This window comes from Budorcas taxicolor, chromosome 25 (assembly GCF_023091745.1).
Source record: "Budorcas taxicolor isolate Tak-1 chromosome 25, Takin1.1, whole genome shotgun sequence".
Lineage (NCBI taxonomy): Eukaryota > Metazoa > Chordata > Mammalia > Artiodactyla > Bovidae > Budorcas > Budorcas taxicolor.
In genome coordinates, this window is record NC_068934.1 from 24,405,022 (window position 1) to 24,430,754 (window position 25,733).

Genomic DNA, 25,733 nt, shown 5'->3' on the forward strand with positions numbered 1-25,733 from the left:
CTTTGCCCTTGATAAAAACAAACTAGAAACCATAATAAAATACAGTAAGTCCTAAAAAAAAAGTGCTCTAATCAAGGTATGGCAGTGTATCATTTACTCAATATTAAAGGGAATCAACCATGAATATTCATTGCAAGGACTGTAGCTGAAGCTCCAATACTTTGGCCACCCAATACAAAGAATTGACTTATTGGAAAAGACCCTGATGCTAGGAAAGATGGAAGGCAAAAGGAGAAGGGGGCAACAGAAGATGAGATGGTTAGATAGCATCACCGACTCAATGGACATGAATTTGAGCAAACTCCAGGAGATAGTGAGGGACAGAGGAGCCTGGTGTGCTACCGTCCATGGGGCAGCAAAAGTCAGACACAACTTAGTGACTGAACAGGAACAACCAATACATCATAGGAGAATAATTAGTTCTACCAAAGTGGGAAGAAATTATGAAGAAGATGCCACATTTGAAGGAAGTAAATAATGGAATAAGAAAGAAGACAGTTTCCCAGCAGAGGAAACAGACAAGAACCAAAGTATACAGGTATTGAACTGAAAGTGGGTCAGTTCGATGAACACTAGATTCTCCCTAGAAATACATAAAACCACTTACAAAATTTTCTTTTAAATATTTGGCAAGTGCATCTTGTGACCCTATTTCAACAAAGGTCCTCTTTGTTGACATCACTGGCATCTATATTTAGTTTCACACTGAATATTTAAAATTACTTCAATAATTACTCTAAAAGGCAGGATTTGAGAGTCCCTTATTTAATCTAAAATGTTCAGTTATTTCTTGTTCTCCCATTCTTAAAAGCATGGGTAGGTCAACCAAGAAGCAGCTCAAGGAGGGTGGGTCTCATTTAAGGCTGAAAGGTAATTCTCAACACAGATGGGAAGAATAAGATGGTGCTGAGCAACCAGAAAGAATGCGGGAGATTCGGAGTTTTCTATCTCCAAGAGATGACTGTCATTCCAGTGGCCCCAGAATTCCCTGGTTTGGCAGGAACACCCATTCTAGCAGGCCCATCAATTCTAAAATATGAACATAAACATAACTTTAAATGTCTAATATAATTTCCAAGTACTGATCATATGGATTACTGGCACCATGGTTTCCTCTCCTTTCCCATAAATTTCAGCCCAGCCAGTCCAACCTCTATGACTCTTTCTGGTGTCCTTTGTTCCCTTTCCCTTTTCATTTCTTGATCTGTCCCAAGGCATCTAGATCTCATGTTTTTCTCCCATCTTAAAATTGGCCCTAAGATTCTGAGAATCTATCCTGCTATTCACCCACAGTCCCCATTTCAGCTCTATTCCATTCTCACCCCTCAACCCAGGCCACACTGGATCACACCCTGGCCTCAACAGCTAGCACCAGTCTAAGGGCAGTTTGTCTGTCAGTTGTACCTCAGTTTCTACAACAGGGAATCAAATCAATTGTTACAAGCCAACATGTTAATAACCTTGCTATCAGCAGCACTGAGTTGAATGGAAGGGAAAAGACAATGCTTAATTATGTACCATTGTAGCCTCTACATCTATCCCTCAATATTAATATATTTATTCATTATCTACTCTTCCCTGGTGGCTCAATGGTAAAAACACACCTGCCAATGTAGGAGACTAGGTTTGATCCCTGGGTCAGGAAGACTCCCTGGCGGAAGAAATGGCAACCCACTCCAGTATTCTTGCCTGGGAAATCCCATGGACAGAGGAGCCTGGTGGGCTAAAGTCCATGGGGTCACAAAGAGTCAGACATGACTTAGCAACTGAGCATGGATGCACTGCCTCCTTGCACAAACAAGAATGGCAAACTCTGCTAGATCCGTTTAATCAGTTCACTGTGCCCATCCCTCACCTTGGCTCATCTCTCAACCCTCAGAGAGTCCCTGAGGGCTCTGGAGCCTCTTTGCAGGGAACCAGAAGTTACATATAAGTTCCACATCCTCAGCCCCCACAGCCCAAAGCCACTGGAGGTTCTTTACCTCAAAGGGAGACAATGGCTGGGGTAACATTTAAACTCCAGAACCCCACCAGAATCAGGGTACCTCTAACCTTTCACCTAAAATTGCACCTTTGATGAGTTTCCTGCCTGCCCTAGCCTGAATCCCCCACACCCTTACTGCTTCCTCCTAGGAGCACTGCCTTAATAAATCTCTTGTACTTAATCCTGAGCTCAGGGTCTGCTTCTGGCTTAATCTAAACTAAGACGATAAGATAAATTTCACTCTCGCTGTCAAAAAATTAAATTGTTAAAATAGATTATCTATAGGTGGTGAGATTTTGGAGTGATTTTCTTTTACTTTCTTATACTTCCTTCCTCTAGATTCCAAATTTTATATCTTGAGTATATATTTGCTTTTATTTTAGAAAGCAATATTAAAACTGCTACAGAAGGCTTTTTAAAAATAATCACTCATGAAAGGTTCTTTATGTACAAAAGTTGCTTTGACTGCTGATTAAATCAATCAACAATTCCAATCAACCTTCAATGTATTTAATGAGTAAGATCATACTTCCAAACATTCAAATAGAGATAAAAACCCTTTGCTTGAATTTGAAAATAATATGCACTGTGACTCTAGTAACATAAGTGCCACCAAATCCATTCAGTTCAGCCACACAATTTGGTACACACCTTTATTTTCATACTCATAAGCATCTGATTAATAAATAAATCATCCTGATTGTGGTAGGTTATTTTATGACCTTTGCAGCTCAGCATTGGTGGGGAAATATAATTCATCCATTCTTTCTCATTTAGAGTTACTGTCACCATGTCACTGATCAAATATAAACACTTTCAAGCTCTTTACTAATAACTATGCTTAAACTTGAATTTCTAGTAACATACAGAACTCACATCTTTAAGTAAAGAAAAAAAAAAACTGTTACTAGCCTAAAAAGTGCTTCAAGGCAGCAAAACTGCACATAACTGACCGAGACTGCTAGGAGAGTTTATTCATCTTGATTTAAAAAACAACAACAAGGGAAAACAAACAAACAAACAGTGTGTTAATTTCTGAAATCACTTGGTGAAAATCTTTAAAGCAAAACTTAGTTTCTTATCTAACTGGTAGTGCTGAAGCTTTGAAATGATCCCAGGAAAATGAAATGCATGGACTGCCAGGCAGCCTTTTGTCAACTAGGGATCTGCATTTAAACCACAGAACACAAGAAATTATTTGAGTAATTATTTGCTCAATTCTCCCAAGGATAGCAGTGACACAGTACCATTTTAGATGTCTAGGAAAGAAGTTAATTCATCACATATAACAGGTACCTTAGGGCATTAGGGCTTAAATCTTGCAAAAGGCTGCCCGAGAGAGACCGGAGGCGCTCCCCTCTTAGACCCATCACCCTCTCTCCCTGCTGACAACATCCATTAAATGTGTCCCAAAGCTCTTCTCTGGCCTTTTATAAATGCTACCCTTTATCAAGGGAATCAATGAGCCATAGCCTGACCAATCTGGTATTCTCAAATAGACTGAAAAGTGATCATTCAATCTTTCTAAATCTACTTTTTTACAATTCAAAAATGAGAATTACTTCCAAGTAAATCTAACACCATCAGGACTAGCAGTAGAGAGGCTAAGAGATGAGGCTGGAGATTCAGACCACACAGGTTGAGAAACCAGCTGGTTCCTTTACTAGCTATGGGACTTTGCTCCCATGTGCCTCAATTTCCTCATCTGTAAAGTGGGAACGACAATGCTACCCACCCCACAGGGTTATTATGAGGTTTTATTAAATAAAGTTTCAAAGGTTGTATATGGTGTTTAGAAAATACTAAGCACTCAGGAGATGTTATGTGTTATTGTCAGTGATGCTTCTCTTTGTCCATAATTATTTAGTAGATAATGATAGAAAGACAATAAATGAAGAAATCCACAGCTTTTAAATAGAGGATGAATACCTACAGTGTGCCAATAACAATGGTAAGTGCCTATCCAGTACACTGGCATTTAAATCCACACCCATCTCTTCGAAAGATCTCCAATAGTGTCTGCCCTGAGTCTCTCTGATGATAACAGAGACTGAATCACAATTATGACCTTTGTCAAGATCACCGCTACTTCTGCGTAATATGTGAAAGGGGCTGCTGGCTGTGAGTGACAGCTACAGGCTGGATACTGGGATCATTAGCTGAGTGGGTAAAATTGCTTTAGTCATCCCAGCTTCCCTTGAGGGGTAAGAAAAACGTTAAGGGTTTCATAATCTAAATCATCTTCTCTCCCCTCAACGTGAGGCAATCTACAGAGAATGTGACATATGTCTTCTAGTCAGGAAGGACATGTACGGTCATGTAGAATAAGAAGAGCTCACATGTGTTGAGGGCTTACTTTGTACCAGCCAAGTTCTTCACATGCTTTATCTCATTTAATCCACTCAACACCCCATACGGTAATGTGTCAGCTCCAGGTCGGGGACAACCCACCCATTCCTAGATCTGGAAGCTTCCATGGTTGACTGAGACACCACGGACCCTTCACTGTCACACTGCCCTTGCCTCTGCTGCAGACTAAGGAGCCCCCACAAGGAGCCCACTGTCACAGAAGGACCACAGCTGCATACCCACCAGACTGCCTCAACCCACAGAATCTCTGCCATTCCCAGAAGCAGCAAAGAAAGTGTGAATGGGCATTCCTATACACTAATAATGAGAAAATAGAAAGAGAAATTAAGGAAACAATTCCATTCACCATTACAACGAAATAATAAAATACTTAGGAATATATCTACCTAAAGAAACAAAAGACCTATATATAGAAAACAATAAAACATTGGTGAAAGAAATCAAAGAGGACACTAATAGATGGAGAAATATACTGTGTTCATGGATTGGAAGAATCAATATAGTGAAAATGAGTATACTACCCAAAGCAATCTATAGATTCAATGCAATCCCTTTCAAGCTACCAACAGAATTTTTCACAGAGCTAGAACAACTAATTTCACAATTTGTATGGAAATACAAAAAACCTCAAATAGCCAAAGTAATCTTGAGAGAGAAGAATGGAACTGGAGAAATCAACCTGCCTGACTTCAGGCTCTACTACAAAGCCACAGTCATCAAGACAGTATGGTATTGGCACAAAGACAGAAATATAGATCAATGGAATGAAATAGAAAGCCCAGAGATAAATCCACACACCTATGGACACCTTATCTTTGACAAAGGACGCAAGAATATACAATGGAGAAAAGACAATCTCTTCAACAAGTGGTGCTGGGAAAACTGGTCAACCACCTGTATAAGAATGAAACTAGAACACTTTCTAACACCACACACAAAAATAAACTCAAAATGGATTAAAGATCTAAACATAAGACCAGAAACTATAAAAATCCTAGAGGAGAACATAGGCAAAACACTCTCCGACATAAATCACAGCAGGATCCTCTATGACCCACCTCCCAGAATATTGGAAATAAAAGCAAAACTAAACAGATGGGACCTGATTAAAATTAAAAGCTTCTGCACAACAAAGGAAACTATAAGCAAGGTGAAAAGACAGCCTTCTGAATGGGAGAAAATAATAGCAAATGAAGCAACTGACAAAGAATTAATCTCAAAAATATACAAGGAACTCCTGCAGCTCAATTCCAGAAAAATAAACGACCCAATCAAAAAATGGGCCAAAGAACTAAACAGACATTTCTCCAAAGAAGACATACAGATGGCTAACAAACACATGAAAAGATGCTCAACATCACTCATTTTCAGAGAAATGCAAATCAAAACCACAGTGAGGTACCATTTCATGCCAGTCAGAATGGCTGCTATCCAAGAGTCTACAAGCAATAAATACTGGAGAGGGTGTGGAGAAAAGGGAACCCTCTTACACTGTTGGTGGGAATGCAAACTAGTACAGCCACTATGGAGAACAGTGTGGAGATTCCTTAAAAAAACTGGAAATAGAACTGCCTTATGACCCAGCAACCCCACTGCTGGGCATACACAACAAGGAAACCAGAATTGAAAGAGACACGTGTACCCCAATGTTCATCGCAGCACTGTTTATAATAGCCAGGACATGGAAGCAACCTAGATGTCCATCAGCAGACGAATGGATAAGAAAGCTGTGATACATATACACAATGGAGTATTACTTAGCCATTAAAAAGAATACATTTGAATCAGTTCTAATGAGGTGGATGAAACTGGAGCCTATTATACAGAGTGAAATAAGCCAGAAAGAAAAACATCAATACAGTATACTAATGCATATACAGGAAATTTAGAAAGATGGTAACAATAACCCTGTACACGAGACAGCAAAAGAGACACAGATATACAGAACAGTCTTTTGGACTCTGTGGGAGAGGGTGAGGGTGGGATGATTTGAGAATGGCATTGAAACATGTATAATATCATATGTGAAACAAATCGCCAGTCCAGGTTTGATGCATGATACAGGATGTTCGGGGCTGGTGCACTGGGATGACCCAGAGGGATGGTATGCGGAGGGAGGTGGGAGGGGGGTTCAGGATGGGGAACATGTGTACACCCATGGCAGATTCATGTTGATATATGGCAAAACCAATACAATATTGTAAAGTAATTAGCCTCCAATTGAAATAAATAAATTTATATTAAAAAACAAAAACAAAAAAAGAGAAAGATTTGATATTGACAGCAAAAAAAAAAAAAAAGGAAAACACAATAGGGAAGTTCAAGGGACTTAGCCGCTGAGGCAGAGTCTGGTCCGTGAGAGACAGGACATAGGAAAGAGCCTCCCCCGCACCCCCGGAAGCTCCCCATAATGAACTAGATTTGAACTCCCAAGAGTTTCCGTGGGTCTCTAAATGCTTCCTTCTCCTCACCCTTTCAAATACATTCCTTTCTTTTTGCCAGCGATGTGACAAAAAGCCAATGAAATGCCGTAAATGTGACAAAACACAAATGAAATGCTTGGAATGCAAGTCTGTTCTGAGACATGTGGTTCCAGCCAGCCTCCCTGAAGATGCCCCACAGAACCAGCCATGCCTCGCTGTGGGGCTGCAGCTGCTCTGGAAGGCACCACCTTATATCTGCTCCCCTCCCTCGCATCTTTCCCTCTGTCTCTCACTCCCACGATCCAGGACAACATCTCACCCAAGTAACTGCCTGGCTAGCTCCCACCTTCATCCAGCACTGTGCTCAATTAGGACCTCCTCAGAGAGGTCTTCCCAGACCACCTACGCCCACCTCAAAGCTCTCTCTCCCTTTAACCTGCTCTGTATTTTTATAGAATTTGACATCAGAGTTGACCCTTGAACAATGCAGGGGTTAGGACACCGACACTTCACACCATCTAAAATTGGCACATAATTTATAGTCAACTCTCTGTATCTGTGTATCCATGGTTCTGCATCCAGGAATTCAATCAAGCACAGATAGTGTAGCATCACAGTATTTACTATTGGAAAAAAAAAATCCATGTGTAAGTGGACCTGCACAATTCAAACATGTGTTTTTCAAGGCTCAGCTGTCTTGTATATCTATTTGTTTATATCTTACTGCCTATCTCCCCACCAGACTGCAAATTCTCTAAAGACAGGGCTTTGTTTTGTTCACTGTTGTTCACCCAGAATCTAACAGCATGCCGGTAAGTAGCACTTGCTCAATGCATGTTTGCTGGATGATTTACTGAATGAGATCTATGGTTCCACAAATCTAACCTCGAGGAGTGCATGAGAGGGGGCAGGCAGGAGACAGGCATTTTCTAAGACTGTCTCAGACATTGAGAACTAGAGGTGGCACTATCCACAACTTATATCACAGACTAATTGCCCCACTACCTAATCAAAACCTTTCCCCAGAGCCAGCTGACAAGCTGCCTGACTCATGGTAGCTGCTAGCTCCCTTCCCCTTCTCACTTCCTTCCCTGACCGTCTTTCCCAAGACTATGTGATCCACAGCTGACCACAAGCTAACCACACAGTGACAGTGGCTGAGAACTCCCCATCCTGGACTCCAGCCCAATGAGAGTCTTTCCCCACCTTGGGCCAATATGCTCCATTTCAGAACCCTACCTAAAGCCCACATCTCCTTCCCAACAAGTAATGGAAACTGTAAGATTGAAACTTACTCTGCATTCCTGACAGCTCTTGCTTAAAATCCGCTGGCCTTCTGCGAGGACTTTTCCTCCATAGATACATTTTGCTGTAATAAAACAGAAAAGCAGGTTAGATAGTCATACTATGTACCAAAATGACCTCCAAGGCACTGTCCAACTCCAGCATATTCCATAGAACACAAATACTCTAAGCAACACAAATCTCTGTGCATGTCTAGAGTAAGACATGGAAATAGTATGGGAATAACTGCTAAATCCCCCTATCAGACTGTCATCTTGATTATGTTTTCCATGAGTCCTTCACACCAAGATTATACAACTATTTCCTTGTTGCAGTGGCTGAAGGACTAGAGAATGAATTGCTGAGGTCGGAGTTAAAACAAGGAAGAAATGGTTGTCATCACCATGGAGTACAAAAGCAGTAGCTTTGATTCAGCTACTCCAGCCATAAAATGAATGAATGGGTGAAAAGGAACTCACATACATTCCATTCATCAGGACCTCAGTCTCAATGCAGAAAAATGTAGTTTCCCCCTTTGTAATCATACAAAGCACATGTCTCCAGCTTATCTGTTTCCAAGAAGCTCAGAAAAGTAAGAAACACAAGCCAGCACAATGCTATATCAATGCACGAGAGAGACTGCCTTTGGAAAGGTGAGTTTAACAGGCTAATAGGGAAGGAAGGGAGGAGAGATGGGTCTTGGAAAAAAGTTAACAGAGAAGCATAAATGCTGACCCACTTTTGAGCAACTGCAGAATATGTTTAATTTGATATGATCCTAATGTGTCTCTGTCAAATTCTCCAGTCACATCAACAGGAAGAAGGAAGCAACATCCTTGTGTTGTAGCAAGTGCTACTTACCAGCAGGCTGTTAGATTCTGGGTGAACAATACTCCCTCCCCTGTACAATGAGGATCCTTCCAGCCCTACTCCTCAGGAGAAGAAAAACTGAAGACGAGCACTCTAAGAGATCTCCACCACTAATTCAGTCTTATCAATACCACCCCATCTCTCAGAGCCTCCATTTCTGTATCTGTTAAAAACAGGTAAATTCAATTTGGTAGTTCCTTAGTTCTACCATCTTCAGACTCATGGAATGCTCAGGTACGTAGGGACCTTAGCAAACAACTCATGCAACACCTTCTTTTTGGCCACAGGAAGAGGAAAGCTCAGAAACATTGCTTTACTTGACATCATGATCCCACAGCAGATACTGTGGTAGGCAGCCCAGATCACCCTCCACAGTCAAAGGTCACTTTCCTGAAACTGTCATGATTGGTGATGACCGGCAGCTCTCAGCTGAACAGTGATTGCACGTGCCCTTGCGTCGAGGCCCCTTCCCAGGGCAGCCCACATCCAACAGGTGCTTGATGAAGATATTGCAAAGTTGGAAGGCCTTCCAGCTCCAGAACTTCTTGAGGAATGACTGAGGCATTTGTTGTAACTGCATTGCAGTTCAACCTCTCCTGCCCAATTCTGTCTCTTTCACTATCTCACTCCCACCCTAGACTTGATCTTGAACTTTCTAATAAAGTATAAGTGCATCTCCATTTCAGAATCTGTTTCCTCTAAGGACTTGCCCTGCAACAACACAAACCTGACTCAGATCTGTGCCTGTTTAGTATCTGCTTTCAGTGAATGGCACTAGTATCCATCCCAGCCCCCCATCCACACGCCACCACCTAAGGTCCTTCAAACTTCTCTCTTTCCTCAACTCCATGTCCAATCAGTAGTCCAATCCCAGCCATGCCTCCTCTTCAAGTTTCTCAAGTCAACCAACTTCTCTCCATTCCCATCACCTGCCCCCAGCTTTCATTTTCACTCAAGCCATCCCTCCTCTTTAGTCGAGCAGAAAACTTCCTAACTTGTCTCCCATGTTCTGGTCTAATCTTACCCAGTTCTTCCCCATGTATTAAGTACATATTTTAAGTACAAATAGGAGGCTCTGCTTCAAAATAATTATGAGTTGCTCACGCTCTCAGAATTTAATTCAAAGTCAGCATGCAAGGCCATCCCTGCAGCTCCTCCTTATCCCTTAGGTTTCACCAATTCCTGCTTGCTCACTCACCCTCTGAAACTCCCACTCACTCACACTTCCAATGAGACTCGAGCCATGCCCTCTTCTGTTTCGGGATTTGTACACACTGCTTTCTTCTCCAGAACACTCAGTCCCATGCACCTGTTGCTGGTAACCTTCTGTCCTATATACCCATCAATTTTACCTTAATCCTGACATCCCCCTGAGAAGTTTTTTAAATTTTTTAACCTCAAGCACTGGAGAACCATCCTCATCCTGTGCTTCTGTGGTGCCCTGGACCTCGTCCTAACAGAACATATATTGCATTTTATCTTTGTTGCCCCAATGAAGGTAGGATCTATGTCTATTCATAATTTTATCCCTAGCCCCTAGCTACATGCCTCTATGGGCTTAATATTAGTAACAATAATTTTAGAATTAATGAGCCTCCTAAGTAGAAAAAATAGACACATTTGCTGATTCCCAGATGAGAGTTCTTCCTGCTAGTCAATGCTATTCCAAATGTTAAAAACAGATACTAAAGTTTTCAGAGCAAAACCAACTACAAAGTAGAAAACCAATACAATTTTCTAGATAACTCCCTTCCTTGCTTCATTAAAACAAATTATCCCGGAATATCTTTTATGCCTCAATTTTCTAGATAAATCAGTTGCCTCTGACTCACTGGTCCTAATGAGGATATGGATTCCCAAATGTGCTTACATGGGGAGACCACACGTCCAAGGGCCTGAAATTCCTGCCTAATCAACTCCCACGCTCCCAAACGCAGCTGCTGCCAACTTGGCAAGATGGCTCACTCCAGAGTGACAGTTGTGCTAAATACACTGCTGTCAAACCTGCCATCTGCTCCCTGGCCCAGGCTGGGACATAAAGACGAGACCTCCCTTCTCATGTCGCACCTTGCCACCCTCACGATGCTATGATCACACTTGCTGACCTGTCTGAAGACATTCGCTTGATTTCTCTTGTCCTCTGATCGACACTCACCCCAGAGCTTCGATCTGAACACAGGAGTGTCTTACAGTTCACATTCAAACCACACGCGGGAGCACATCCATCCCTCAGATTTACAGATCCGGTGTAAAAACTAGTATCCGCTGAACTTCATGTCTTCACATACACATGTGCGTGCCTGCTAAGTTGTGTACGACTCTCTGCCACTCCACGGGCTGTAGCCTGCCAGGCTCCAATATCCGTGGGATTTTCCAGGCAAGAATACTGGAGTGGGTTGCCATTTCCTTTTCCAGGGGATCTTCCTGACCCAGGGATCAAGCCCAAGTCTCCTGCTTGGCAGGTATTTCTTCACCATTGAGCCACCATCCTCACATATAGAGGCTGCAAAAGACATCAGCATGATGGCTGATGTGCCCCAGCCATTCACAGCCTTGGCACCAAAACAAGATGTGTATGTGATTATGATATCAAAAGGTACCTATGGAATTATCTTAAGACAGTTCAGCATCACCACTGAGGTCACAAGAATTTCCCCCGCTTTCTCATCTTTGCCCACTTCTCTGATGGTCCCCCTCCTTCCGCCGCTGTATCCCTAACACCAGTCCTCACTATCCAACCTCTTGACCTACCGCCAAAAGGCTTATTTTTGATGTCTGAGGAAATTCAAACAGAAGGTGAGTCAGGCTCCAATGCCTGCTGCTGGGGCATTTGGGACTCTGTTCCAACAGCTTTTGGTGTGAGTGGAAATGTAAATGGACACCTGAAGCCCTTCACACCACACTGGGGACATGCAAACAAGACAATTTCACAGTGTCTGACCATGAAATTGAAACCCTGCACCAACACACATTTCTTCATGATGTCAGAAACAAATGTACTGGGAGTTTAGAGAAATAGACAGTTGTATCTTTTTGCAACCAGACACCTGGCCCTTCAAATTCAAACCTGATTTCCCTGGTGCAGTGGATGGACACTTTTTGCCATTTGGGTGCACACTAACTGAACGACTGACAGGCACCACATGGCACCCCTGTCAGATGTGGACGTGAGGTTGCTCTGTCTTTATTTAGATATTTGCACTCTGCGCACACTGCACCATCCCTCGGCACTCGGCAGCTAAGAACATCAAAATCAACACTCCATGTTACACTTTAAAGGAGAGCGGCAGATCAGAAAGTCTGAACACCCAAGGAGCCGACCTCACTCGTTCACAGGCCTGGCTTCAGATACTGCTTCTCGGAGCAAGACACCCACATCAAACTGGTTCTCTCTCAGGCGTCTCCCATGTTTCTGAAACCATTTCTTCCACCTGCTTTATTTCTGTTAATCACACTAGGAGTCTCCCATGCACTCTTGTTCAAAACCTGGCAAATTCTGCCTTATAGATGCTCTCTGATTCAGTTATCTCAAATGAAAACAAAATGCTTACGGAGTACCTACCATGTGCCAGGTCCTTTGGCTATTACTCACGTTGATCCCTTCCTTTCCATCTCCCCAGGCAATACCTGTCAGCCAGCTTCATCCCCTTTGCCTGCAGAATGCCTGAATCCCACACTCAACTCCCTATCTGCAGCTCTCCCCACACAGTGACTTTTGTCAAAGCATTTCTTTGATTATGCCACAACCCTGCTTCAAAATCGTGCTATTGAGCCCCCAGATAAATGCTGTGTTTAATTCATGATTCTGCATGTGCAATCCCCTTTGGCAGGTATGTTCTTACCTACCTTGTCCACATGGCAAACTCATATTCATCTGTCAACACCCTACTCAGCTGTTCCTTCCCCTACGAAGCTTTCCTACACTCATACACACACTCAAGTTTCTGATGGAATTGATCACTCCCTTCCCTGTGCCACCTCTGCATTTCACATAGCACGCATGCTGCACAATACTCTTATAATGAGATGGTACAAATATCTCCCTGGATAGCATGCAGTAGAGGCAACAGTCAGAAGCATTAGCTCTGGAGCCAGATGACCAGAGCTTTCTTTTGGTTCATCCAAGGCTAAGAGACCTTGGACAAGTTAGTTCTCCTCTCTGTGCTTCACCTGCTCATCTATAAGATGGGGATCATAGTGGAACCTATGACCGGGGGTTATTGAAAGAATTACATGAATTAATGACCATAAAAAGGCTTAACACAGTGTCTGACATAGAATGAAAGATCCACTTTTTCCCACTGTTGTGCCCCGAGGTAAGAACAGAGGTGGGAGAAGAACTTCAATAAGGATGACTGAAGGAATTAAATGAAATATGATCGCCATCATTCATCCCCTGAAACACCTTTGCAGCTTATTTCTACTTCTCACCCACAGAAACCCTCTATTATCAAAGAGACTATCTCCCTCTCCTTCTACCACTTCTTTTCCTTTCAAATACTGTCGTGGAAAGCTCAAGATTTTCTCTCCATCCTTTCCTTTCTCTCTCATCTGTGATAGCTCCCCCAAATTTATCCAAAAGTATACCAATTCTTACTTCACACTGTATGACACTGTTTAGGTCCATCCACATCTCTACCAATGATCCAATTTCATTTCTTTGTATAACTGAATAGTATTTCATTGTACATATGTACCACCTCTTCTTTGTCTGCTCCTCTGTTGATGGCTATTTAGGTTGCTTCCATGTCCTGGATATTTTAATAGTGCTGCAATAAACAGCGGGCACAGGGAACTCTACCTGATGCACTGTGGTAACCTGAATGGGAAGGAGCTCCAAAAGGGAGAAAGAAAGTGAAAGTGAAGTCGCTCAGTCGTGTCTGACTCTTTTGCGATCCCACGGACTATGTCCATGGGATTTTCCAGGCAATAGTACTGGAGTGGATTGTCATTTCCTTCTCCAGGGGATCTTCCCGACCCAGGGATTGAACCAAAAGGGAGAGGAGATATATATACAGCGGCAGCAAAAGACATCAACATGTTGGCTATACATATAAATATATGGCCGATACATTTTGCTGTATGGTAGAAACACAACACTATAAAACAACTCTACTCCAAAAAAGTTAACCACTCACACACACAAAAAAAAGATTCTAGGACACCACTGGCCAGAGATTCTAATTTAGTAGGTCATAGAGGGTCCCTAGGACCCTCAAGAAGGTATCTCAAGAAGCTCACTAGATGATTCTAATGAGTAGCTAGGTATGTTCAATTCCTTGAATAGAGCAGACACCCCAAATGTTTGAGGAATGAAACTCCTGCACCACTTTCTGGACTTCCATGCCCACAGCTAAGAAATCTAGAAGGCTCTCTGGAGTTTACCCTGATGCATTCCAAAAAGATGAAGAGCCCAGTATCAGGAATTATGAAAACTACCTTGCTCTTGGAGACGGCCTGATTTGTTGGGCCTTTTAATCACAACAAAAGGACAAAGTACTTTTTTCAGGCAATGAGTTGAGATATGAACTCTTAGACCAAGTTCTTTCCTATTTCCACATGGATGCCCTCATCTGTAAGTGCTGCAGCTCCTGAAGCCAAGACAAGAGGATGAACATTTGGTAAATGAGCAGATGAAATAGTCTGCTTTCACGTATCGGTTCTTGAATCAAACCAGTACTCTTTCTGAGACCCTAGGACACTACCCCACCAAAATCCAGAGAGGAGCTTAGGAAATTTTATCTGAAAGGGACAACCAAAAGAAGTATTTTCCATCCTTTATCTGATGTGAAGATATATGAAAACTTCTGTGTATTTTTCATCCTTTGGAAGTGAAAGTAAAGTCGCTCAGTCATGTCTGACTCTTTGCAACCCCATGGACTGCAGCCTATAAGGCTCCTCAGTCCATGGGATTTTCCAGGCAAGAGTACTGGAGTGGGTTGCCATTGCCTTCTCCACGGGATCTTCCCAACCCAGGGATCAAACCCAGGTCTCCCACATTGCGGGCAGACGCTTTACCGTCTGAGCCACCAGGGAAGCCTATATATATATATAGATAGAGATAGAGATAGAGATAAAGATAGAGATATATATAGATATTTGCACCCTGCAGTACACCCTTTATATATATATATTTGCACCCAGGAGTGGAATTGCTGAGTGCATATGATAATTGAGTAGTGTTCTTAATCATTTATTTGTATTACCATCTTATTAAACCATAAACATCTCAAACTACTGATCAGAGTTGCTGAGAAATTTTGTACTACCTAGCTAAATGGTTATCAATTCCAAACAAAGGCGAAAACCAGACTGATAGGTTAGCTAGCTCATTTATCAGCATTGTGGTAAAATCAGGTAAGCTTGCTGAAAAGCTTTTTTAAAACTTAAAACTCTACAATACATTAAAGAAAAATGACTATACCACACACTTCTAGTGAGAGGACAATTTAATGATAGGTAACAAGAACTTCGAAAATGTCAACTTCTTGGCCCAATAATTCTACTTTGGAAAATTCAAAAAAAAATGTGAAATAAAAAATATGGTCTCACAAAATATGTTAGAGTGAAAGTAAAGGTGTTAGTCATTCAATCATGTCTGATACTCTGGAACCACATGGACTGTAGCCCAGTAGGCTCCTCTGTCCATGGGATTCTCCAGGCAAGAATACTGGAGTGGGTAGCCATTTCCTTCTCCAGAAGATCTTCGTGAGCCAGGGATTGAACCCAGGTCTCCTGCACTGAAGCCAGATTCTCTACTGTCCAAGTCACCAGATTTTGAAAATGTCAGTCTCTTCGTTCAGTAATTCTACTTTACAGAATTCAAAGAAAACATAAAATACAAAAATGTGGCCTCACAAAAACACATATTATTGAATAGTGATTTATAATAATGAAAAGTAGGAAACAATCTAGTTATCCAACAATTGGGGAACAATTAAGTTATGCAACAACCAAACAGTAGAACACTATGAAGCTCTTTAAAGTAAAGTTCATACAGTTTTTAAAAGCATAAAAATATACTTGTTATAATAGCAATTATCTATACAATAAGAACTCAACTGTCCACAAAATAAAAGTTTTTAAAAAATGAAATCTACTATGATTTCAAGTGTTTGTTTTCAAGTGGTGGCATTATGGGTAATTTTCCATCTTTATCTTTACCCTTCTCTGTGATTTCACATTTTCAATGACACAGAACAGCTGAAAAGACTCACCTATGCCCATGCCCAAATAACATCTGCCAAGAGACAGCATTTATAGATCCATGAAGCTCAACATAATAGATTTAAAATGCTTCATTTTTAAAAAATCCCTTGTAGTTTCTCAACTTATTCCTCTGCTATTATATAGAATACATCAAGACAGAAAAATAATCTATACATATTATTCTAAAAACTATCTTTCCATCATGGAATCAAACTATAATCTCAACATCTGGGCCCTTGATCTATCCATGACTTCCAAAAGTGCTTGGAATAAAAACAAGAAAGTTTCTTTTAAATTAACTTGGAGTAAGCCCTCCAGAGTAGTGGATGTACCATATCAACTATAAAAAGAAGACATTTTTCAAAGTTCCTTCTGAAAGAATATAAAAAAAGACTGGGCTGGCACAACCAGACCGGCTATCTACATTCCAACTGTCGTATTAGGGGACATGCTGTTCTTGACAAAAAGTTAGTGCTTTGAAGATCGAGTAATGATGGTGTTTTCTGGCAGAGAAATGATTTTGAAAATTATCCATCAGATGGCACATTTATAACTTAAACTTTCCTTTTTCAGTGAAGAGCTTATGGTCTGATAAAAAGACTAAAGGCTCTGTAGTCAGACAGAATTTGCTTTATATTTCACCTCTGTCACTTACTAGCCTTGCAAACTTGATAAGTTGTCTTCCCTAAACTTCCTATAAATAGTGATAATAACAATCCCTCCCCCCAAATATTCCAGTGAGGACTCAATAAACTAATAGAATCAAACCACTTAACATAGCAACTGACACATACCATACCAATAATCCTAAATGACAGCTTTAACTTTTCATGCTTATCTCAGTGTTCATTTCACCATTTCATTTGAAATACTGTCCTCTGTAATATAGAGGGAAAAGGATTTTTAAATCATCGCATAATTTGGACAAGCCAATTTTCAAAGAAATTGTCCTAAAATTTTAACTGAAGTTCAATCTTGAAATTCCTAAGAAATGCCATTTAATAATAGGAAACCTGACTAAAATCTTGGATAGCCAAAACACAGAGCGTGGGCCTTACCTTGATCAATCAAAATGAGTGGACCCGGGGCTGCCTCGGTGGTGCAATGCAGGGGACAGGGGTTCAATCCCTGGTCTGGGAAGATTCCATAGGCTGCAGAGTAACTAAGCCTGTGTACCTCAGCTACTGAGGACCACGTACCAAGAGCTTGCACCCCACGAGAGAAGCCACTTTGACTCAAGAAAGCCCACACACAGGAACAAGAACCCAACACAGCCATGAATAAATGTTTAAGAAACAAAAAAAAATGAGGAGACCAAAGCACGTGGAGCCTTGGAGTCATGACTTCACAGATCAACTCCACCCACCCCCAGCTGTTTGATCCTGGGCAACTGACTTAATCCTTGTCAATGCCAGTTCCCTGTATAAAAGAATGGAAAGAATGGTAACTAAGGTTGATGTGAGGATTAAGAAAAAAAATAATATATATATAGCCTATGTAAAGTGTCTGCACATCACAAGTAATCAATTGCTAGTATTGATATTTCATCACTGTTGCTCAGTTGGGGGTCTGAAAAAAAGGGGAATAAATCAAGCTCGAAGCACTGCGGGCTGCCCTGACCCTCAGTGAGTACTTACGGCGGCAGACCTTACAGCATTCGCCGGCGATGTGCACGGGGAGGGAGTCTGGAGAGCAGTTGAGGGGGAGACAGGACATCCTTCGGCATTCTACAGACCCGCTCTGAGGAAGGAAAGGCAGGAAAAGGCATCTCAGCAGAGGTGACCTCAGCAGGACAAAGCTCACATTCCATCCCAGAAACTTCACCAGGAAAACGGAAGTAGTGCAAGGAGTTCCTGAGGCTTCCCAGATGGCTCTAGAGCTAAAGAACCCTCCTTACAGAGCAAGAGGCCTAAGAGATGCGGCTTCAGTCCTTGTCAGGAAGATCTCCTGGAGAAAGGCATGGCAATCCCCTCTACAAATAATTTTCTGCAGCCCATACGAAACCATGCCATCTCAGTTACTTTTCTGGTATACATTTTCTGCTTCATTCTGCCCATCAGACTAAACAGATAGGCAGAAAACAAAAGCCTATTTGTACAAGAAGATAAGTAACATCTTTTGCAGACCCTGAAATCACTGTTGAAATACTAACAATCATTTTGTATTTTTGCAGACAAACAATGGCATTCTTCAGGCACTTATCAAATAATTTCAGCTTGACAGGGTTTACATACTAATGTGGGGTAAGGGTGGGGGTTCTTTAATTCTCCAAAACAGATCAAATAATAGATACAATTAATACAAATAATGAATAATCTGAGAGTCAGGGGGTCCTGCAATTCTCTAAAACAGATAATGGACACCTTGTAAAATACAATGAAGACACTTAGAAACTAATTAACCTCCTTTTAAAATGTATTCTAGCATAGAAAAGCTGTGACTCAAGTGAGCCACTCAGTTCAGTTCAGTTCAGTCGCTCAGTCGTGTCCGACTCTTTGCGACCCCATGAATCATAGCACGCCAGGCCTCCCTGTCCATCAACAATTCCTGGGGTTTACTCAAAAGCATGTCCATTGAGTCGGTGATGCCATCCAACCCTCTCATCCTCTGTCATCCCCTTCTCCTCCTGCCTTCAAGCATTCCCAGCATCAGGGTCTTTTCCAAGGAGTCAGTTCTTCGCATCAGGTGGCCAAAGTATTGGAGTTTAAGTTTCAGCATCATTCCTTCCAATGTATATTCAGGACTGATTTCCTTCAGGATGGACTGGTTGGATCTCCTTGCAGTCCAGCGAACTCTCAAAAGTCTTCTCCAACACCACAGCTCGAAAGCTACAATTCTTCAGTGCTCAGCTTTCTTTATTGTCCAACTCTCACATCCATATATGACTACTGGAAAAACCATAGCCTTGACTAGATGGACCTTTGTTGACAAATGTCTCTGCTTTTTAATATGCTGTCTATGCTGGTCATAACTTTTCTTCCAAGGAGTAAGGGTCTTTTAATTGCATGGCTGCAGCCACGATCTGCAGTGATTTTGGAGCCCGGAAAACTTAAGTCAGCCCACTGTTTCCCCATCGTTTTGCCATGAAGTGATCGGACCAGATGCCATGTTCTTAGTTTTCTGAATATGGAGCTTTAAGCCAACTTTTTCACCCTGTTCTTTCACTTTCATCAAGAGACTCTTTACTTCTTTTTCACTTTCTGCCATAAGGCTGGTGTCATCTGCATATCTGAGGTTACTGATATTTCTCCTGGCAATCTTGATTCCAGCCTGTGCTTCCTTCAGCCCAGCATTTCTCGTGATGTACTCTGAAAATAAGTTAAATAAACAGGGTAACAATATATAGCCTTGATGTATTCTTTTCCCAATTTGGAACCAGTCTGTTGTTCCATGTCCAGTTCTAACTGTTGCTTTCTGACCTGCATCCAGATATCTCAAGAGGCAGGTCAGATGGTCTGGGATTCCCATCTCTTTAGGAATTTTCCACAGTTTATTGTGATCCACACAGTCAAAGGCTTTGGCATAGTCAATAAAGCAGAAATCGATGTTTTTCTGGAACTCTCTTGCTTTTTCCATGATCCAGCAGATGTTGGCAATTTGATCTCTGGTTCCTCTGCCTTTCCTAAAGCCAGCTTGAACATCTGGAAGTTCTTGGTTCATGCATTGTTGAAGCCTGGCATGGAGGATTTTGAGCATTACTTTGCTAGTGTGTGAAATGAGTACAGTTATGCAGTAGTTTGAATATTCTTTGGCATTGCCTTTCTTTGGGATTGGAATGAAAACTGAACTTTTCCAGTCCTGTGGCCACTGGTGAGTTTTCCAAATTTGCTGACATACTGAGTGCAGCACTTTTACAGCATCCTCTTTTAGGATTTGAAATCGCTCAACTGGAATTCCATCACCTCCACTAGCTTTGTTTGTAGTGATGCTTCCTGACTTGGCATTCTAGGATGTCTGGCTCTACGTTAGTGATCATACCATCATGATTATCTAGGTCATGAAGATCTTTTTTGTACAGTTCTTCTGTGTATTCTTGCTACCTCTTCTTAATATCTTCTGCTTCTGTTAGACCCATACCATTTCTGTCCTTTATTGTGCCCAGCTTTGCATGAAATGTTCTCTTGGTATCTCTAATTTTCTTGAAGAGTTGTTCCCATTCTGTTGTTTTCCTCTATTTCTTTGCATTGACCACTGAGGAAGGCTTTCTTATCTCTCCTTGCTATTCTTTGGGACTCTGCATTCAAATGGGTATATCTTTCCTTTTCTGCTTTGCTTTTCGCTTCTCTTCTTTTCACAGCTATTGTAAGGCCTCCTCAAACAACCATTTTGCTTTTTTGCATTTCTTTTTCCTGGGGATGGTCTTGATCCCTGCCCCCCGTACAATGTCACGAACCTCCATCCATAGTTCTTCAGGCACTCTGTCTATCAGATCTAATCCCTTTAATCTATTTGTTACTTCCACTGTATAAAGGGATTTGATTTAGGTCATACCTGAATGGTCTAGTGGTTTTACCTACTTTCTTCAATTTAAGCCTGAATTTGGCAACCAGGAGTTCATTATCTGTTCCCCAGTCAGCTCCCGGTCTTGTTTTTGCTGACTGCGTAGAGCTTCTCCATCTTTGGCTGCAAAGAATATAACCAACCTGATTTCAGTGTTGACTATCTGGTGATGTCCACATGTAGAGTCCTCTCGTGTTGTTGGAAGAGGGTATCTGCTATGACCAGTGCATTCTCTTGGCAAAATTCTATTAGCCTTTGCCCAGCTTCATTCTGTACTCCAAATTTGCCTGTTACTCCAGGTATCTCTTGACTTTGTACTTTTGCATTCCAGTCCTCTATGATGAAAAGGACATCTTTTTTGGGTATTAGTTCTAGAAGGTCTTGTAGGTCTTTACAGAACTGTTCAACTTCAGCTTCTTCAGCATTACTGGTCAGGGCATAGACTTGGACTACTGTGATATTGAATGGTTTGCCTTGGAAACAAGCAGAGATCATTCTGTCATTTTTGAGACTGCATCCAAGTATTGTATTTTGGACTCTTGTTGACTATGATGGCAATTCCATTTCTTCTAAGGGATTTTTCCCACAGTAGTAGATATAATGGTCATCTGAGTTAAATTCACCCACTAGGTAGTTTAAAAACCAAAGGCATTCCTTCCCCCTCTGAGATTCTGATCTCCAAACAGTAAGATTCTTAACGTTAGTTTATGTTATTAGAGTGTGTTTGCTTTCCCTTGACAAGTACTTGTAGTTATAATGACACTACAACTTACCTTTACAATTGCTGCTATTCGTAAATAGGCACTTAGTAAAAAGGTAGTACATTGTAAGTTGGCTTTATAAAGAAACAGGTTACATAATAATCAGCAGAACTGCCCTCTTTAAACTGTTAGTCTGTTTATGTACAAGGAGGCTTACTTTGCATGTGCAGTTCCTGCAATGATCACCGTCGACCCAGGAGTCTTGGTCTCTATAGAGCAGTCCACTCACTTGACAGGTCTTCTCACAGTGACAGTTTTCCAACTGACTAAGTCTTGTTTCTGCATAGTTCAGCTGCAAGCAAGAGTTGCTACATGTAATTTCTATAATTCAACTGTGTTGTCCTAACAAAGCTAATCGTAACAAGAAAAAATAAATCCAAGCAGGAGCAGGTAGGGGGTAAATGCTCAAAGCAGTTCACTGATTCTCAGCCAGATCTGTTTTTTTGGGTTTTGAAGGGGTTTGGTTTTTTTTTTTCTTTCTTTCTTTTTTTAATTTCACACAAGGTAGAAGCATTCTAAATTGGAGACATATTGGTACCCGTGGTCTAATGAGCACCAAATGAGACATTAAACTATCTCAGGGACCTCATGGGTGTTTATCAACACATGCTTTCAGCTCAAGCCCACAAGAAACCACTTGTAATGAATGTGTTCAAGGACTTGTTTCAGTGTTTACAGGTGATCTAATCAGCAACTCTGAAGCACTTACATTTATCTCCTACTATCCTGTCCCTGTTCTTCACACACTAACCAAAGCGTCATGATTCATAAGCTGGGACATCACTGCTTATTCTTTTCTGAAAAATGTTGGGGAGCTGGAGCCAGAAAAGGGGTGAGTCAGAGGCAGATCTGATTTCTCCCCAGTTCAGGATTCTCCAGGAATGCCCCAGGAATCCACTTTGGCATTCAGACAACATCAAGAGAGGCAAACAAATCCCCAGGTGAGATGAGGATTTTGAAAAATAATCTTTTTCCTTTTTCTAGCTCACTCAACTGCTCCCATTAAACATCTCTGATTTGAAAGCGTTTATGATGTTTGAATGATGTCACAAGTAATCCCTTCAAGGGATCATCCAGCCTCTCTTTGCATACCTAACAGTGATAAAACATGCATTACCTTCCAACGGAGGCTACTTCTCTTGGCTAGCTCAAGATGTCTGAAATGTCTTACTGGCTTGAGCTGTGTAGTTTCTCTCCCTTTTTCCTATTAGATCTAGTTTTGCCTTGTAGCCAGTGCTGAGCAAGTCTAATCCCTCTATAAACATTTGAGGTTTCCTTAATGCCTGCTCCAATGTCCCCAATGCCTGCCCCTAACCACATTTGGTCCCAACAGATTCCCCTAATAACTCCTCGTGATATGGTTCCAAACTTCTCTCCTGGCCATTTCCCGTGTAAGTGACTCCAGGTTGCCTTCCAAAATATGGTACAAAAGGCCTGAAATCTGGTACGATCTCTCTGTTGTCATATCCTTATTTACACTAAGGGGTAACTCAGCTGCATAGCAACCTCACTCTTCCTCTTACACAAAGATCACCAAGAACAAATACCTTTCTAAAAATTTATCAGTTTCTTTTCCTTCTCAATCATACTTATATTATACATCCCTGTCTTGAGTAGTTTCCCCATACAGGAGATCAAGTCAATTCTTGATCCAAACTAAGACTATTTCAGAGTGATATTTTAGTTACAATAGTTGAACCTGGCTAACGGCAACTTCTACCATCTTTCTATATTTTCAATGGTTCTGTCCACACATGCTCCTCTCACTCATAACAGCACTATTTTCTGGAAATAGTATCCACATGTAATTCCAACCTTAGTTTTTATCACTTATTCAATCCTCTTCCTCTACACTTTTAAAGTTTCTCAAGAAAAATTGTTTCTTGTCCGCCTGTCATGGGTAGTACCAAGAGGAAGGACAAAGATGAAAAAGGATCCTAAACAAACCACATGTAGTATAATCAACCCGGAAAAAAACTGAGGTGACTATGCCTGAAATATTAGCTTCCTAGGACACCTCTACTGTACAGAATCTTCCAAAAATTCAGGTCACATTTAAATCTTCAGCCTAGTCATGGAGCTTCCAGAAATGACGATAATTAAGTTATTTGGGAATTCTTTACAAAACACAGATAATATAGACTTCCAAAAGTCTGGTGACGCCAAGTGACCAAAACCGTATATTGGTAAGAGATAATAAGAAGGGGGGCTTCCTTTGTGGCTCAGCTGCTATAGAATCTGCCTGCAATGCAGGAGACCTGGGTTGGGAAGAACCCCTGGAGTGGGAAAGGCTAGCCACTCCAGTGTCCTGGCCTGGAGAATTCCATGGACTGTATAGTCCACGGGGTCACATAGAATCGGACATGACTGAGCAACTTTCATGAATAAGAAGGGAGTGGTGACACAGCACGTGTTATCTTGACCTCATTTCTATCACCTCAGCAGTGTCTGCATAAGGCAGTGATAGTTCTATGACCTCGGAATGAACAAGAACTGAACTAGAAGGGAATCTTTCCCAAAAGTGGTTCTGCATGAGGAATCCATGAGAGGAAACCGCCCGTCTTACTCTGAAACTCTGGAACAACTCTAGGGAGTTGTATCACTCTGAGAAGAGAACTTCTCAAGGACAAGTCCAAAAGGCAATTCTGTATCTATCCCAGTTTCCGGAAAATCCAGGAGCTTGCCTAAAGGCAATATTGTCAATTTCCAGTACTACCCACTGAAGCTGAGCTATGCTCACCTCCAAAACTCAATTCCAAGGAAGAGCCTCAGTTTTAATACAGTGGAAGCTATTCCTATGGCTGGTTTGGTTTCCCTTCTGAGCTTTCTTCATTTTTAATATACTTAGCCTTCTCTGAAAACAATGAGAAGCCCTAATCTCTGTAATAATAAGAATGCACCAGACAGACTTTCAAAGACAAAGGAACACAGTAAAGCAAAAAGCTAATTTTTCAAAGGCACTTAATATGTAGTCTTGCCTTCCTTTTCCCCCTGCGAAATCCTGAAGCAACAATAAAGGAAAAAAATAACTCTGAATCAAAAAAAAAAAAAAAGAATTACATTTTCTGTCACTGGCATTAACATGCTGAATTTCTATAAATTCATTTTCAAAAGCTATTTCTACACTACCTGCCATTTTCTCAAGGAATGCCTGCAGATCCAAAATAGATACAGTATCAAATCTGCATCTCTTTTCTGTTTTACTTTTGTTCATGCATTTATCTAAGCAAACATGGAGCGAATCATTTATTCTTAACTCGACACATTCAAAGACAGGCAGCAGAGGCCTTTTTCACAGTAAGAGGTCAATGAATGAAACTAGGTACATTAGTCATGCAATAGATTGGTTTTTTTTCCCCTTTCCTTTGAAATATTATTTATTTGGCATTTGCTATATGAAAGGTAAAAAAAGAGATCTGTTGTATTAAACCTTTAAACTTAACTGAAAAATCACTATTGAGCTCCTGGAAACAATGAAAATCTCAAAAATTAAATAGGTTACGAGTTGAAATGCCACCCCAAGTGCTGCTTGATTTCCACAAGTAGATTTGTCAAAGATTTAGACAGAAGTAATCAAGAAATTACCCATCTTCAGCATCTTTTCTACCTGAGCTTGAAGGGAGAATGGGATCACAGCACAGGTAGGGTGCAAGATCAGGACACAGCCTGACCCAATCACTGTGTACCTAGCTTAGCAGGTGTGTGGTTCTCAGTGTCAAGACTGCCTGGGACAATTTCTAGAATAAGTTAGTGGATTAGTGGTCTCTAGTGGATTACTTAGGGGAGGTGTCAAGGGAGGTGTTAGGGAAGGTACTTTGTTGCACCTTTCCCCCCTTGTAAAGGTATGGCTTTGCCACACTGTAGGGATTCTTCCCCTGGAGAAGGAGATGGCAACCCACTCCAGAATTCTTGCCTAGAGAATCCCATGGACAGTGGAGCCTGGTGGGCTACAGTCCACAGGGTCACGAAGAGTCAGACACAACTGAGCAACTAACACACACAGGGATTCTTTAAGAGGGCTCTTCTGAACCCTGGCTCCTGTTACCTGAAACTACATGTGAGCTGCTTTCCTGATCTGTCCTTTCACACATTTTCAATCATCCCTACTTTGAAAAGAGAAATGAAACAGCAAGCCCGCCTAGTCGCACCCGGGGGAAAATGCAGCTGGAAATGAGATCGGTGACTCATTCCAGGCTGCAAACACTGGAAGACATGATAAAAATGAGATTCAACATCAGATGAATCTCACTCCAAAGCCCATTTGTATCTCCACCAAGATCTGTATGACTAATGCCTATTTAATCATCAGTTCAGTTCAGTCACTCAGTCATG

At 41.4% G+C, this 25,733-nt stretch overlaps 1 protein-coding gene across 1 annotated transcript in view; it reads right to left on the minus strand.

The window, feature by feature from the left end:
- Positions 1-25,733, minus strand: part of NELL1 (neural EGFL like 1) — a 997,636-nt gene that overhangs the window by 725,510 nt on the left and 246,393 nt on the right. The window contains exons 7-9 of the mRNA XM_052662389.1: positions 21,559-21,693; positions 17,778-17,880; positions 8,073-8,146 (exon numbers count right to left, since the gene is read on the minus strand). Of these exons, the coding sequence (XP_052518349.1) occupies positions 8,073-8,146; positions 17,778-17,880; positions 21,559-21,693 (312 nt within the window). The remainder of the gene's footprint in view (positions 1-8,072; positions 8,147-17,777; positions 17,881-21,558; positions 21,694-25,733) is intronic.